This window comes from Geotrypetes seraphini, chromosome 3 (genome assembly GCF_902459505.1).
Source record: "Geotrypetes seraphini chromosome 3, aGeoSer1.1, whole genome shotgun sequence".
Taxonomy (NCBI): domain Eukaryota; kingdom Metazoa; phylum Chordata; class Amphibia; order Gymnophiona; family Dermophiidae; genus Geotrypetes; species Geotrypetes seraphini.
The window spans coordinates 257,997,292-258,012,784 of record NC_047086.1 but is presented as its reverse complement, the minus strand read 5'-3'; the positions used below and the strand labels follow the sequence as shown (position 1 = coordinate 258,012,784).

Here is a 15,493-nt window from a genome sequence, read left to right as displayed (position 1 = left end):
CATCCTAAATTCCACCCTAAAGTGGTTTCAGAATTTCATTTCAACCAATCTATTGTTCTTCCACTGTTCTTCCCAAAGCCTCTCATCCTGGAGAATCAGCTCTTCATACTCTGGACTGTAAACGTGATTTGGCCTTTTATTTGGAACACACCAAACCACACAGAACTGCTCCTCAACTTTTTGTCTCCTTCAATCCAAACAAGTTGGAATATCCGATCTCTAAGCGTACTATCTCCAACTGGATGGCTGCTTGTATTTCATTCTGCTATGCCCAGGCTGGATTACCCCTACACAGTAGAGTCACAGCCCATAAAGACAGAGCAATGACAGCTTCAGTAGCTTTCCTCAGATCTACACCTATTGAGGAAATTTGCAAGGCTGCTACTTGTTCCTCGGTTCATACTTTCACTTCTCACTATTGTCTGGATATTTTCTCCAGATGGGATGGCCAGTGTGGTCAGACAATATTACAAAATTTATTCTCCTAAATTGCCAATACTCCCACCATCCCATTCTGGTTAGCTTGGAGGTCACCCATATGTGAGAAAGCACAGTTACCTACCGTAACAGTTATCCAGGGACAGCAGGCAGCTATTCTCACAAGTGGGTGATGTCATCCGACGGAGCCTCGATGCGGACGCCTCACAAGCAGACTTGCTTGAAGAAACTCGAAGTTTCGAGTCGCCTGCATCACGCATGCGCGAGTGCCTTCCCGTCCAGTGCAGGGCGCATCTCCTCAGTTCAGAGAAGCCAACCTGGGGAGGTGGGTGGGATGTGAGAATAGCTGCCTGCTGTCCCAGGATAACAACTGTTACGGTAAGTAACTGTGCTTTATCCCAGGACAAGCAGGCAGGTATTCTCACAAGTGTGAATGCTATGCCAGCTTGGGCATAGCAGAAAGAGATACAAGCCGCCATTCAATTGGAGATTGTACGCTTAGAAATAGGATGTCCCAACTTGTTCGAATCAAAGGAGATAAAAAGTTGAGGAGCAGATCTGTGTGGTTTGGTGTGTTCCAAATAGAAAGCCAAAGCTTGAAGAAACTCAAAGTTTTGAGTCACCTGCACCGCGCATGCGCGAGTGCCTTCCCGCCCAGCGCAGGGCACGTCTCCTCAGTTCTTACTTTTCTGCAGAGCCGAGAAGTCCGTCTTCGACTCTCTGCGTGAAGTGTTTTCACTTGTGCCTTCTTTTGTCCGCGGTTTTTGTGTTATTTTACTCAGAATCGCTTGTTTTCTTCATTGTTTTATTCTTTTTAAAAAAAAAAAAAATTTCTTCCGTTAGTTTGACCGGGCAGGCCACGCGGCGGTGGTGCTTTTTCGGCCTATGTCCCGGTCTATGCAACCGGTTTTAAAAAGTATTCCAAGTGCCAGCGCGTGATTTCCCTGACGGACCCTCATGAACGCTGTCTTCGGTGTCTCGGACCTCAACATCTCCCGAAATCGTGCCAGCCTTGCTCAACACTTAAATCTCATGCTTTCAAGCGTCATAGCATCCTGTGGGAGCAGCTTTTCAGCATGGAATCTTCGATGGAGCTTTCGTCATCGAGGGGTGCTTCCCCTTCGACATCTTCCGATGCTCTACAGCAGTGTTCTTCAACCTTTTTACACCCGTGGACCGGCAGAAATAAAATAATTATTTTGTGGACCGGCAAACTACTAGGACTAAAATTTAAAAATCCCGTTTACACCCCATCTCCGCGAGCTCGGTCCCTGCAAACCATCTGATCCCATCTGCACAAGCCGCAATTATGATTTTATATTGAACGTATTTTATTAAAGTATAAAAAGAAACAATATTCTGAACAATTGTGATTTTATAAATACAAATATACAGAGCACGGACCAACAAAACCCCTGTCCTCCCCTCCCCTTCACATATATCCCCTCTACTATCAAGAAAACTGAACAAGCCAAGTTATTATAGAATGCTACATAGAAATATCATGCTAACAGAATACTGCAGTCCCCAGTTATGTCTCTAGCAGGACATATAATTCAAATCTGATATATTCTAATGACAAAATAGAAATAAAATTATTTTTTTCTACCTTTTGTTGTCTCTGGTTTCTGCTTTCATCTTCTTTTCACTCTTTTCCTTCCAGCATCTGCCCGTTCCATCCAATGTCTGCCCTCTCCCCATTCCATATGTATCTGACTTCTTTCTATGCCCCTCTTCCTTGTCCATCCTCCTCTCTCTTTTTTACATCATTCATTCCAGCTTCACTGCCATCTTCATTTTTATCTCTCCTACACCAGATCTAGCATCTTTATCCCTCTCTCATTTCTCTGTTGACCCCCTTTCCAGCATCAATGTCTCTCTACTTTCTCATTCCTCTCTCTCCCCTTTCTCTCATCTGATCTCTCCATTCCACCTTGACCCCCTTCCCCTCCTGTAATCTCCCTGCCAGCTGTTTCCTTCCTTTTTTCTTTCTCCCTACCCTCCTTCCTTTTTTTCCTTCTCCCTTCCCTCCTCCCTCTATCCAACATTAACTCTCTTCCCATCCCTTTCCCTCCTCCCCTCCCAGCAGCATCTCTCCTTCTCCATTCCCTCCTCCCTCTATCCAACATTAACTCTCTTCCCATCCCTTTCCCTCCTCCCCTCCCAGCAGCATCTCTCCTTCTTCTCCCTTCCCTCCTCCCTCTATCCAACATTAACTCTCTTCCCATCCCTTTCCCTCCTCCCCTCCCAGCAGCATCTCTCCTTCTCCATTCCCTCCTCCCTCTATCCAACATTAACTCTCTTCCCATCCCTTTCCCTCCTCCCCTCCCAGCAGCATCTCTCCTTCTTCTCCCTTCCCTCCTCCCTCTATCCAACAGTAACTCTCTTCCCATCCCTTTCCCTCCTCTCCTCCCAGCAACATCTCTCCTTCTTCTCCCTTCCCTCCTCCCTCTATCCAACATTAACTCTCTTCCCATCCCTTTCCCTCCTCCCCTCCCAACAGCATCTCTCCTAACTCCCTTCAAGTCCAGTAACAGCTCTCCCTTTTCCAGACCTTCCCAGCCTCCTACAGTGGCTTCCTCCCCTTCCAGCAGCTCTCGGTACTTGCCTGCAGGAAGTTGCCGGTAAATCACTTCCCTGGCAAACTGGAGAGCTGGTGGGAGGGGAGACAGCCACTGTGAAGGCTCCCCAGGATCTTGTTTGCACACGCTGACCATCTCCCTCCACCTGCACCTGAATCTGCAGCTCTCTCCGGTCTAATCGCAACTTCCCCGCGGCCCTCTTCAGCAACTCGGCAGGGGTGGCGATCAAGACACGTTGCCGACATCGGGACCTTCACTCTCTGAGTCCCGCCTATTTTGTTTCAACTTCCTGTTTCCGAACAGGCAAGACTCAGAGAGGGAAGGCCCCGACGTTGGCAACCTGTCTTGATCGCCTGAGGCTGGGAGGAACATTAGTCGGGAGGAACCGCAGTCGGCAGGAAATTTAACTGCCGACTTGATCTCGCCGGCCCTGCGCGGACCGGCAGAAATTTTCTGCGGACCGACACCGGTCCGCGGACCGGCAGTTGAAGAACTGTGCTCTACAGGCTTCCACAGCTTCTGCTCCGAGCCTCATCAAACCTGCCTCGTTTGTACCGGCTATGTCTTCGACACCTTCTGCAGTGCCTTCCTCTGTCTCTTCAGGTCAGATAGCACAGCAGCCCATTCCCCCGGTGGTGCTTAAAGTGCCCAAGGCTTCTAAGTCCAAGCACTCTCACACTGCATCGAGGGAGCAGGAAGCCCGTGCAGGTGGTCCCGTTGGAAACACGGATCCATCCTTGCCGGCTTTGTTCCAGACCCTTTTCGAGAAGCAGTTTATTCAGCTCTTTACTACCATGGGGCCGAAGCTTCTCTCACAAATCCAGCCTGGGCATTCGGAGGCCTCCCGCGAGGTCAAGCCGCCTCCTTTGCCTCAGTTGTATATACACTCTCTACAGGGAGCAGAGTCTCTGCGAGTGTCCGATCTGGCATCTCGGCATGCATCGCAAGGAGCAGAGTCTTTGCCCATGCCTCCATTGGAACCCTTACACTCGATGCAAGGAGCAGAGTCTTTGCGAGTGCCTCAAGGTTCTTCCACTCAGCCTCCTCTGTTTCGTTCCACAGCATCCAGCTCTATCCATTCTCTGGGGTCTTCGACTGGGACACGCTCGCCTCGATTGTCGAGGCCTGCTTCGAGGCACAGCTCGCATCATAGATCGAGGCATTCTTCGAAGCATTCATCCTGGCTTGCCTCGCCTCATCAGAAGCAGCCTTTCCTTCAGTATTCCCCACCGACTGCTTCGACACTTCCGCTTCCGGATCTCGAATATCCGGTGGGTTCTTTTTCTCCATCTAGATCTCCTTCGTCACTGGAGCAAGCTGCCTTGACGTCCTCGAGTCCCTCTCAAGGCCAGGCTTTGGCAGATCAGCTGTCTTTTTTCATCTTTTCTGCGTCAGATGGCAGTTGACTTAGATATTCAACTTGACACTGGATTTAAATTTTCCAAGGAGTATCTCGAAACCATGCATCTCCCTCAACCTCCGGGTGAAGCCCTCAAGCTTCCTCTTCACAAGTTCTGGATCAAACCTTTGTCCGCTGTCTGGAAACTCCTTATTCCATTCCAGCTGTTCCAGGCAAATTGGATTCCAGATACAGGACTGAACATCATAAGGGGTTTGACAACACTCAATTGTCCCACCAATCCCTTCTGGTTGAATCTTCTTTGAAACGTTCTCACCCTTCTCAGGTGTATGCCACTGTTCCTCTGGGAAGGGAAGGCAAAACGATGGACAGATTTGGTCGTCGCATCTACTAAAACTCTATGATGACCTCCAGAGTCCTCAACTACAATTTTCATTTCATCACCTACTTTGAGTTCTTCCTCTACATCCTTCCTAAGTTCATGCCTTATCTGGATTCTCGTGCGCATTTTGAATATCAAGAAGTCCTTGCCTCCCTGTCCCAACTCCGGCTGCAGCTTCTTCAGTCCTCCTATGATGCTTTTGAGCTGTCTGCTCGAGCTACTGCTTGCTCGGTTGCCATGCGGCGTCTGGCGTGGCTCCGGACCATCGACATGGATCCTAACCTGCAGGACCGGCTGGCTAATGTTCCTTGCGCTAGCAATGACCTCTTTGATGAGTCTATAGAGGCTGCCACCAAAAAGCTTTCGGATCATGAGAAGTCTTTTGCATCCATTCTCCACCTGAAACCGAAGCCGGCTCCTCCTCGACCTGCACGCCCTCTTCAAATTTACCAACGGCGTTTTCCACCTAAACAGGCTCCTTCCATTTGTCAGCCTGTCAAGAGGCCACATCCTCAGAAGCAGCAGAAGCCTCAGACACCTGCTGTACCTAAGGCTCCTCAGCCCTTTTGACTGTCTAGAAGAAAGCATAACTTCAGTCGTTCTGCCTGTTCCCATATTTCCCCCTATCGGAGGTCGTCTCCATCATTTTTACCACCGATGGATGACTATTACCACCGACCTCTGGGTCCTTTCCATCGTCAGGGAGGGATACTCTCTTTAATTCCATCAAGTTCCTCCGGAACATCTTCCAAGAGAGTATCCTTCCAACTCTGCCCAGAACGCCCTTCTTCTTCAGGAAGCTCAGGCTTTGCTTCAGCTCCGAGCTATCGAGTCAGTTCCTTTGGCTCAGCAGAACAAGGGATTTTACTCCCGGTACTTCCTTGTTCCGAAGAAGACGGGCGATCTGCGTCCTATTTTAGATCTCAGGGTGCTCAACAAATTGCTGGTCAGAGAAAAATTTTGCATGTTGACCCTAGCATCTCTGTATCCCCTCATCGAGCAGAACGACTGGTTATGCTCTCTAGATCTCCCGTCAATACCTCAGATTTTGGGTGGGAAATCTTCATTATCAATAGAGAGTGCTCCCTTTCGGCCTGGCCTCGTCACCCAGAGTCTTCACCAAATGCCTTATAGTGGTGGCCGCTGCACTCAGAAACCATGGTCTTCAGGTGTTTCCCTACCTGAACGACTGGCTCATCAAGGATTCCACGTCTCAAGGAGTCGTCCTAGCAACCCAGCGAACTATCTGGTTCCTGCAGAGTCTGGGATTCGAAATCAACTTTCCAAAATCTCATCTTCAGCCTTCTCAGACTCTTCCATTCATCGGAGCTGTTCTGGATACTGTCCATCTCAGAGCGTTCTTTCCTCAACAACGTCTGGAGGCTCTTCTCCATCTTTGTCATTCGGTCTCCTCTCGTCCGACCATCTCGGCAAGACACATGATGGTTCTTCTGGGTACATGTGACTCCTTTTGCCAGACTTCAACTCAGAATTCCTCAGTGGACCCTGGCATCTCAATGGACGCAGGTTTCCGACCCTCTGACTCGACACATCCAGGTCACTCCTGCTCTGACACAGTCTCTTCGTTGGTGGATGCTCTCTTCCAATCTATGCAGAGGCTTACTTTTTCACACGCCCCCCCCCCATCAGAAGGTTCTTACGACCGATTCTTCAACTTACGCTTGGGGGGCTCATCTAGATCTAGATGGTCTCCGTACTCAAGGCTATTGGAGCAGTACGGATCGTCAGTGTCACATCAATCTCCTGGAACTCAGGGCGATTTTCAATGCTCTCAATGCTTTTCAGCATCTGCTTCACGACCGTGTAGTCCTCATTCGCACGGACAATCAAGTTGCAATATATTATGTCAACAAACAGGGAGGCACGGGATCTGCCTCCCTCTGTCAGGAAGCTCTGAAAGTTTTGGATTGGGCAATTCGCCACAATGCCTTCCTCAAAGCTGTCTACATTCAGGGGGCGGACAATGCCTTAGCGGACAACTTGAGTCGTCTTCTACAGCCTCACGAATGGACTCTCCATTCCACATCCCTTCATCACGTCTTCTCTCAGTGTGGAACGCCTCAGATAGATCTCTTTGCAGCCCCCCACAACTTCAAGCTGCCCAGTTCTGCTCCAGGATCTACACTCATTGCCTCGAGGCAGATGCTTTTCTTCTGGACTGGATGAATCTCTTTCTATATGCGTTTCCTCCATTTCCTCTCATTCAAAAGACGCTGGTCAAGCTGAAGTCTGACCATGCCACCATGATTCTGGTTGCTCCTCGGTGGCCCAGACAACCCTGGTACTCCCTTCTACTTCAACTCAGCAGCAGGGAGCCATACCTTCTACCAGTTTTTCCCTCTCTGCTTACGCAGGATCAGGGATCTCTACTTCATCCCAACCTGCAGTCTCTCCACCTGACAGCTTTGTTCCTCTCAACATAGCTCCTCTACAGTTTTCCCAATCTGTGAGGGATGTTTTGGAAGCTTCACGGAAGCCTGCTACTAGACAATGCTATCACCAAAAATGGACTAGATTTTCTATTTGGTGTTTTTCTCATCTTAAGAAGCCTCAACTTTCCTCCTTATCTTCAGTTTTGGACTATCTGTTGCACCTTTCTCAGTCTGGTCTCAAGTCTACCTCGATCCGAGTCCATCTTAGTGCAATTGCTGCTTTCCATCAGCCTATTGAAGGGAAACCTCTCTCTGCTCATCCTGTGGTTTCCAGATTCATGAAAGCACTTTTCAATGTCAAACCTCCTCTCAAACCGCCTCCAGTGGTTTGGGACCTCAATATTGTTCTTACTCAACTGATGAAATCTCCATTTGAACCAATGGACAAGGCTCATCTGAAGTATCTCACTTGGAAAGTGGTGTTTCTCATTGGCCTCACTTCTACTCGACGAGTCAGTGAGCTTCAAGCGCTGGTTGCGGACCCACCTTTTACAGTGTTCCATCATGATAAGGTGGTTCTTCGCACTCATCCGAAATTCCTTCCTAAAGTAGTCTCGGAGTTTCATCTCAACCAATCCATTGTACTTCCAGTGTTTTTTCCGAAGCCTCATTCTCATCCTGAAGAATCAGGTCTTCATACTCTGGACTGTAAACGTGCTTTGGCTTTCTATTTGGAACGCACCAAACCGCACAGAACTGCTCCTCAACTTTTTGTCTCCTTTGATCTGAACAAGTTGGGACGTCATATCTCTAAGCGTACCATCTCCAATTGGATGGCGGCTTGTATCTCATTCTGCTATGCCCAGGCTGGATTTCCTCTTCACAGTAAAGTCACAGCCCATAAGGTCAGAGCAATGGCAGCTTCTGTGGCTTACTTCAGATTTACACCTATTGAGGAAATTTGTAAGGCTGCCACTTGGTCCTCGGTTCATACCTTCACTTCTCATTATTGTCTGGATACTTTCTCCAGACGGGATGGACAGTTTTGCCAAACAGTATTGCAAAATTATTTTCCTAAGTTGCCAACTCTCCCACCATCCCACTTTGGTTAGCTTGGAGGTCACCCACTTGTGAGAATACCTGCCTGCTTGTCCTGAGATAAAGCACAGTTACTTACCATAACAGGTGTTATCCAGGAACAGAAGGCAGCTATTCTCACATCCCACCTACCTCCCCGGGTTGGCTTCTCTGCTAGCTATCTGAACTGAGGAGACGTGCCCTGCGCTGGACGGGAAGGCACTCGCGCTTGTGCGGTGTGGGCGTCTCGAAACTTCGAGTTTCTTCAAGCAAGTCTGCTTGTGAGGCGTCCGCATCGGGGCTCCGTTGGATCACATCACCCACTTGTGAGAATAGCTGCCTGCTGTTCCTGGATAACACCTGTTACGGTAAGTAACTGTGCTTTACGGTAAGTAACTGTGCTTTCTGTCCTTTCCACTCAGCCTAGGCTCCTTCCCCACAGTTTTACACCTTCCTTTGCAGTGCTTGGTCTGGTGCTGGGTCTGCAAGTTTCACTCTGTCAGTCCTACTGTTTCCCCCTTTTTACCTATTCACTTTAATGGACATTTTCTTCCTGGGATGGATGGGGCCAGTTTTGCTCAATGGGGAGCAAAGGGGATTCATTACCTGTTTCAATTGGTGGAAGACGATGGGAGGATTAAATCTTTTGCCCAGCTGCGGGAGGACTTTGGTTTTCCTCCTGCTGATATGTTTGTTTACATGCAGATTCATCATTATATTCGTTCCCTTCCCTCTTGCCATTTAACGGCTTCTCGTCAGGAGCTGTTGTCCACGGCTTTCACCATTGGCTCTCAACTCTCTGTGCCTCTTCGATTCCACCATCGTTACTTGAAAGATGAGTCCCCTTTGCTTGACCATACTGGATTGCGAGATGCTTGGGCTCGTGATCTTCAGGTTGAATTGCCTGATGATGTGATACTACGAGCTATTAGAAAGCTGTTTCTCTTTCGTAAATATACTACTTTTTGGGAACAGCACTTTAAGTTGGTCTTACGTTTGTATATTTCTCCTAAGAGAGCTTATCTCTCGGGGTTTCGAGCCTCAGCTGCCTAACGCTGGTTTGGGCCATATGTTTTGGACTTGTCCTGCTATTCAGTCTTATTGGGACTTCTTGTTTCTATTTGTAGAGCGTCTGTGGGACATTACTATTCAACGTTCCCCACTTTTCTTTTTGGTGCTCCCCTGCATTGCTTCACCTGTAGAAGGGGGGCTGCTACATTTCTCAAGTGGACAGTCCTTGTTGCTCTGAAATGCATTCTGCTCAAATGGCTTGAGGTGGAGGCTCCAAATTATTCCCTATGGAGGTGTCGCTTGATCACGCTCATGATGTGGGAATGCAGAGATGTCCTAGACTTTTCCTCTCTGCAGACCACAAATGGTCTGCAGAGCCTTCCAACGTATCTGGGAGCCTTTTTGGAACACTATGACCCCCCCCCCAATGGCTCGCAGCCGCGTATTGAACTGCTGAAGTGTGAATTTTTTAAATGCCTTTTGTGTTCATTGCCTTTGTTAAGAGTCTTTGTATATGCTGTCTTCTATGGTCTACATTGTGGTCTGTAGCTTGAAGGAAGACTGGGGGGTGGGGGCTGGTTATGGAGGGGGGTTGGGAGGGAGGGTGGGGGGGAGTAGCTGGGTTATGGTTCTGTTTTTCAAAATTGTGAGCTTGTTTATTTTTTGTTCTGCTGTACCTTTCTTTTTCTTTTTTGACGAGCTCAATAAATAATATTTACTGATATTTTATAAGTGGAGGGTAGTAAAATCACACTTCTGAGTTTATGGGAGAGATAGGCATGTTTCATGTGAGCTTGTTAAAAGCCAACATTTCTTCTTGAGGGCTTGTACGATACCCTTATCTTGTGTGTTTCTGGCTATGGGTCTTGATTAAATTTTATATTAAAAACAAATTACAAGATTTGCCTGAATTATAGTAGTTTTTTGGAGAGAATAGCCAGGTTCCAGAGATAGTGGTTTGTGGCTCCTGACTGAGGATTGCTGCCATTTTGGCTTGGCTAATCTGGAAAATAAATATATAGTATAGGAGGAATACTCCCAGACAGTTATGAAGAAAATCTTATGGCACCAGACCTGATCTCTGCTTCCATCTGAGATGAATGTTTATGTTTGTTAAAATTTGATATATTGCCATAGCATACAACTGTTAACATAGAAAATAACTCCATCAATATATAGAAATTGACCCATCTAAAATTTAAACAATCTTAAGAACATAAGAAATGCCTGCACCGGATCAGACCTTGGGTCCATCTAGTCCGGCGATCCGCACACGCGGAGGCCCAGCCAGGCCTACCCTGGCGAATACCTTAGTTATTCGTATCCCTCAATGTGGTTTTCAAGAAGATGTGCATCCAACTTGCCCTTAAAACCTTGAATGGTGGTTTCCCCCACAACCTCTTCCGGGAGAGCGTTCCAGGCATTCACCACTCGCTGTGTGAAGCAGAACTTTCTGACATTTGTCCTGGCCCTGTCCCCCCTCAGCTTCAGTCCATGACCTCTTGTCCGATACAATACAAGTCATCCTTGATCATCTCCCGGTACTTCAATAAATATGATCATTCTGTGTAACTTTGTGTCCAAATGCTAAATTAAACAAATATGTTTTCAAAGTTTCTTAAAGAATTTAAAATTTAATTCCAAATGGATCTGTCTTGGCATTGATTCCATAAACTTGGCACTAAACAAAAAAAACCTATAGATCTAGTAAATTTCCACTTTGTTCTTTTAACCGACGGTATAACCACCCTATTATCCTGTAATGATCTCAACATTCTTAGTGGAGTATATGGAACAGTAAGCAAATTTGGATAAACTGATTGCTGAAAATGTAATGATTTATGTGTTAACATCAACATTTTAAATTGAATTATTTATGACATTGGCAACCAATGATAAAGATATAATGGTGTTACATGATCAAATTTACCCTTGTGCGCCAACAATGGCTGTATTTTGGAGCATTTGAAGGTACCTAATATTAAATTTAGATAAACTAGCATAAGCTATATTGCAATAATCAGTCTTAGAAATTATAAATGCATACCCAAAAAAGAAAAACTGCCAAAACCTAAAAAATGAATAGGCAAGTACATTTACCCCAGATTCTATATAAGGCACTCAAAACTGTGTGCACAAATGTGAGAGCATGCCCAATTTACACTGAGTAATGAGCTAAGTATTGCCAATAATTAATGGCAACAATTTGAATTTATGTGCACATTTTGTTAAGCGCTATTCTATAAAAATGCACATGTAACTCTTTGCATGCAACTGAAAAGGGGACATGGCTATGGGAGGATCATGGATGGGTTAGGGTTGTTCACAAGATGCACACAGCATTATAGAATTTGGGGAATCCACACATAATATAGGCACAAGGATTTACACCAGGCTTCAGTTAGTGTAAATTCTCATGTCAAAAGTTGAGCACAGATCCTAGTATTACACACTATTCTATAAAAATGGCGCCCAATTTGGAGCAAAAGTTTACAGAATAGGGCATAGCACTCATTTTTTTCAGTGACAAAATTTGGGCACCATTTGTAGAATCTGGCCTTCAGCACATAGTGAACAAAGTTTGTTGTTCTAGCTAATTCTAGAACAGTAAAAGCAATCTCATTCCCAAACAGAGCCTAGAATGGGCATGCTGCTTGTAGCATGATCCAAACTAAATGCAACAAGTGAGCACATTTATTTTGTAATAACACATGGCAAATTAGCTTTCCTTTTTAGAAAAAAAAAGAATGGAACATTTAAAAAAGCATCTTACGGCTTGAAACGCAGTAAGCCAGCTGGCAGTTAAGCTTCCGATAGAGTTGTTTGTTGATTGGCCAGAGAATGAGGGTAAAGAGCTGAATAAAGTTAATTATTAGTCCAGACACTATAAAAACATAACAGATGACAAGGTGGCAAAGGAACTGTGTCTTAAGAAAGCCAATGACATCCATTATTCCTACAGGGTTTGTAAAAAAATGTTCCAAAATAAGATCCAGTCAAAAAGAAACCTGAAAATGAAAGAAACAAAGAAGAAATCAGTTGAACAGATTTTATAATTATGCCATATAAATATGGGACCTTAATCTTAATTCTGATGAAAAAAACATTGTTAATCAAAGCTATTTTGTGTTAACTTCACATTTTTGAGAGTGATTCAACTATAAACATTTACAAAAAAGTTGTGAAAAGATATTATTTGCATATACAAAACGAGAAGTATGTAAGAAATGTCACTGCATTTGTATGCCACAGTGATACACCATATTTAGTACATCTTAGTATATGCCAGCAAACTAATAACCACAGAAGCATCAGCCCCAGCTCAGTCTTTTAAGCCTTCCATTAGCAGTGGAGCAGTGTTCCATGGTATTTCTACCTCCTACATTGTTTCACTCTGAAGTTTAAATGCTGTGAGCTACATATGTTTCTTGGAACTTGTTAGTACATCACATAGAAACCTCTAAGTCAGACATGTCAAACTCATAAAATTTGGCCCACCAAACAATTCCTGCCGTTGCCGAGATTTGGCCTGCATTTTCTTCCCTACATCATGTGCAGCGCAGACCCACCAATGTGAAAAGGAGCAGCGTCAAAATCGGAGCCCTGACGCAACATGTTCCCTCTGCCATGGTCCCATACATTAGAGGAGGGGCGGACTGCAGCAGAGAGAATGGGCTGCAGTGGTGGCAGGGCCCCGATTTTGACGCAGTTCCTTTTAACTTTGGCGGAGCTGCGCTTCACCTGATGGCTGTGCCTGGAGATGGCGTAGCTCGGATGCAGCGGTTCAGTTTTTTGGGGCCGGTCGGTACCTCCTGCTTTATTGTGAAATAAACTAAAGGAAAATGCCGGTAGATTGGAGGAGCCTGAAGAATGAGGCATAATAAACTGCAGGAGCCCACGAAGAAGAGACGAGGGGAGGGGTGCCTACCTGCTACAGTACTGTCTATACTTGTCTGTCATTATTCTCAGCCCTCTTCAAAGTGCTCTTTTCTTACTTATCATTGCTTTCTCTGCTTCATAGGGCCCTCTACCTACTTGTCGTACTGTCATCTCTGTGCTCCTACCTAGTGCTGCCTGATTCAGGAAAAAAAATTTTGATTTGATTCAGCCTATTGAATTGGTTTTTCGATTTGATTTTCCTGCTCAATTGGGTGTTTTGTTGGGGGTTTTTTTGCAAACATCCTGGTGGGTTTATTTTATAGCCTCTACCCCCTTTGCCTTCTCCTAACCACACTGGCATTGTGGTGTAAACAAAATAAACAAACAAAAAAGACTTTTCCTCTCTGTTAAATCCTAGCTCACATTTGTGGTCTAACACCAGCTCTGGCAGGATACACGTTTCAAATCTGACTTATTGTAATCACAAAACAGAAAATAAAATTATTTTTTCTATCTTTTGTTGTCTGGTCATTGTTCAAATCTTGTTGGTCCCAGGCTCTGGTTGTCTTCTAATAACTTGCTTACCAGGGTCTCCTTCTTTCTTCTTTCTCCGTGTAACCATCCATCTGCCATCACTGTCCTCCCCTTCCGTTTCCCTTCCCTCCCCCGGAGGTCTGGCATCTTTCCTTTTTTCGTCTCCATCCAAAGATCCACCTTTTCTCAATTACCCTTTCATCCAGCATCTTTCCCTCCTTCCCCACCAACCCAGGGTCCACCATCTCTCCCTTTCTTTTCCCAACTACCCTCCTATCCAGTATCTCTAGCCCCCTACACACCATCCCTTGTGTCCAACCTCTCCCTTTCTGTACCTTCCCTCCCTAAATCCCATTGTCCATCATCTCTCCCTCTCCTCTATTTTTAGACTCATTATTTCTTCCCCCCCCCCCCGAAGTTCGGCATATGCACGTCTCTTAGATCCCCCCTTCCCTCATGCACTTCTACACCAGGGCCCCACACCCCTGAAGGTCTGTCCCCCTGAAGGCCTGCACCCCACCCCTGAAGGGCCTGCCTGTCCCCCCCGAAGGCCTGTGCCACAATCCCTGAAGGCCCTTTAAAGGCCTGTCCTCCCCCTTAAAGGCCTGTCCCCCCCAAAGGCCTGCATCCCACCCCTGAAGGCCTGTGCCACCACCCCTGAAGGCCTGTTTCCCCCTTGAAGGCCCATCCCCCCCCCTTGAAGGCCTGCACCCCCCCAAGGCCTACCCCGAAGGACTGCGCCCTCCCTCCCCCTGGGAAGGCCTGGGTGTTCCCCCTGGCGTCCCGCGCACCATTTACCTAACAGGAGCAGCCTGCAGAGAAGATCGCGGTGCTAGTGATCTTTGCAAACTGCTTCGGAGCTGTTTCCTCTGACGTCAGAGGCAGGATCGCGGCTGAGGAAACAGCTCTGAAGCAGTTTGCAAAGATCACTAGCACTGCGATCTTCTCTGCAGGCTGCTCCTATTAGGTAAATAGTGTGCGGGAGGCTAGAGGGGAAGCCGGACGGAAGAGGGGGAAGCCGGACGCCAGCACTTCCCGAATGACCCTTCCCTTTTTTTTTGTTTTAAATCAATTCACCCGAAGTGAATCGGTGAACCAATTCGAATCGTGAATCGGGCAGCACTACTACTACCTGCCTCTCCCTCTTTTTATTCCTGATTCTCGGTGCCTCTAGCTGTCACTTCACTCTACTTCTCCTTTTAGTGGTCTATCTGCCTAACACTGTCTTTCTCCTGATTCTCAGTGTTCTCTGATTGCATGTCACTACCTTCTACCTGCTTCTCAGGTCTGTTGTAAGTCAGGTAAACCGCTTTAGTTGTACCACAGAAAGGTGGTGTATCAACCTTACATAAACATCAAGGTATTGGGACAGACCAAAGCTGGTATTAGACAGCAGGCATGAACTAGGTTCTAAAAGAGAGAGGAAAAGTCTTTTTTATTTATTTTGTTTACATCTCAGAGCCGGCGTGGGGTTGGGGGCCGGTGTGGGGTTGGGGAGGTTGTAACCCTATAATTCTACTAAGTCTAAGGGATCCTTTTATTAAGGTGCGCATTTAGCGTGTGCTAAATCGGTTAGCGTACCTTAATAAAAGGACCCCTAAGTATCTTAATAAAAAATTTGGCCTGCGACTTTGCCTAAGTTTTAGATTTCGGCCCCTTATGTGATTGAGTTTGACACCCCTGCTCTAAGTAAAGATGGCTGAGGCAGCAGAAGCATGTAAGCAAGGCTGCCTTTCTCTAGACTGCAAGAAAAAAAATGGGAGTGGGGGGGGATGCTGTAGGAGTGCAGTATCAAACCTAAAAAGCCAACTAGGGGAGGTGGGCAGGCTGCAAGATA

The 15,493-nt window shown here is 46.5% G+C and overlaps 1 protein-coding gene across 3 annotated transcripts in view; it reads right to left on the bottom strand.

The window, feature by feature from the left end:
• The window catches only part of AGPAT4 (1-acylglycerol-3-phosphate O-acyltransferase 4), a 245,138-nt gene that overhangs the window by 202,785 nt on the left and 26,860 nt on the right, over nucleotides 1-15,493 (bottom strand). For 2 of the 3 annotated variants that reach the window (XM_033939936.1, XM_033939937.1), the window contains exon 2: nucleotides 12,017-12,251. The exons of the other annotated variant lie outside the window; for it this stretch is intronic. In XM_033939936.1, coding sequence (XP_033795827.1) covers nucleotides 12,017-12,194 — 178 coding nt within the window. In that variant the 5' untranslated portion in view covers nucleotides 12,195-12,251. The remainder of the gene's footprint in view (nucleotides 1-12,016; nucleotides 12,252-15,493) is intronic. 3 annotated transcript variants of the gene reach the window in all.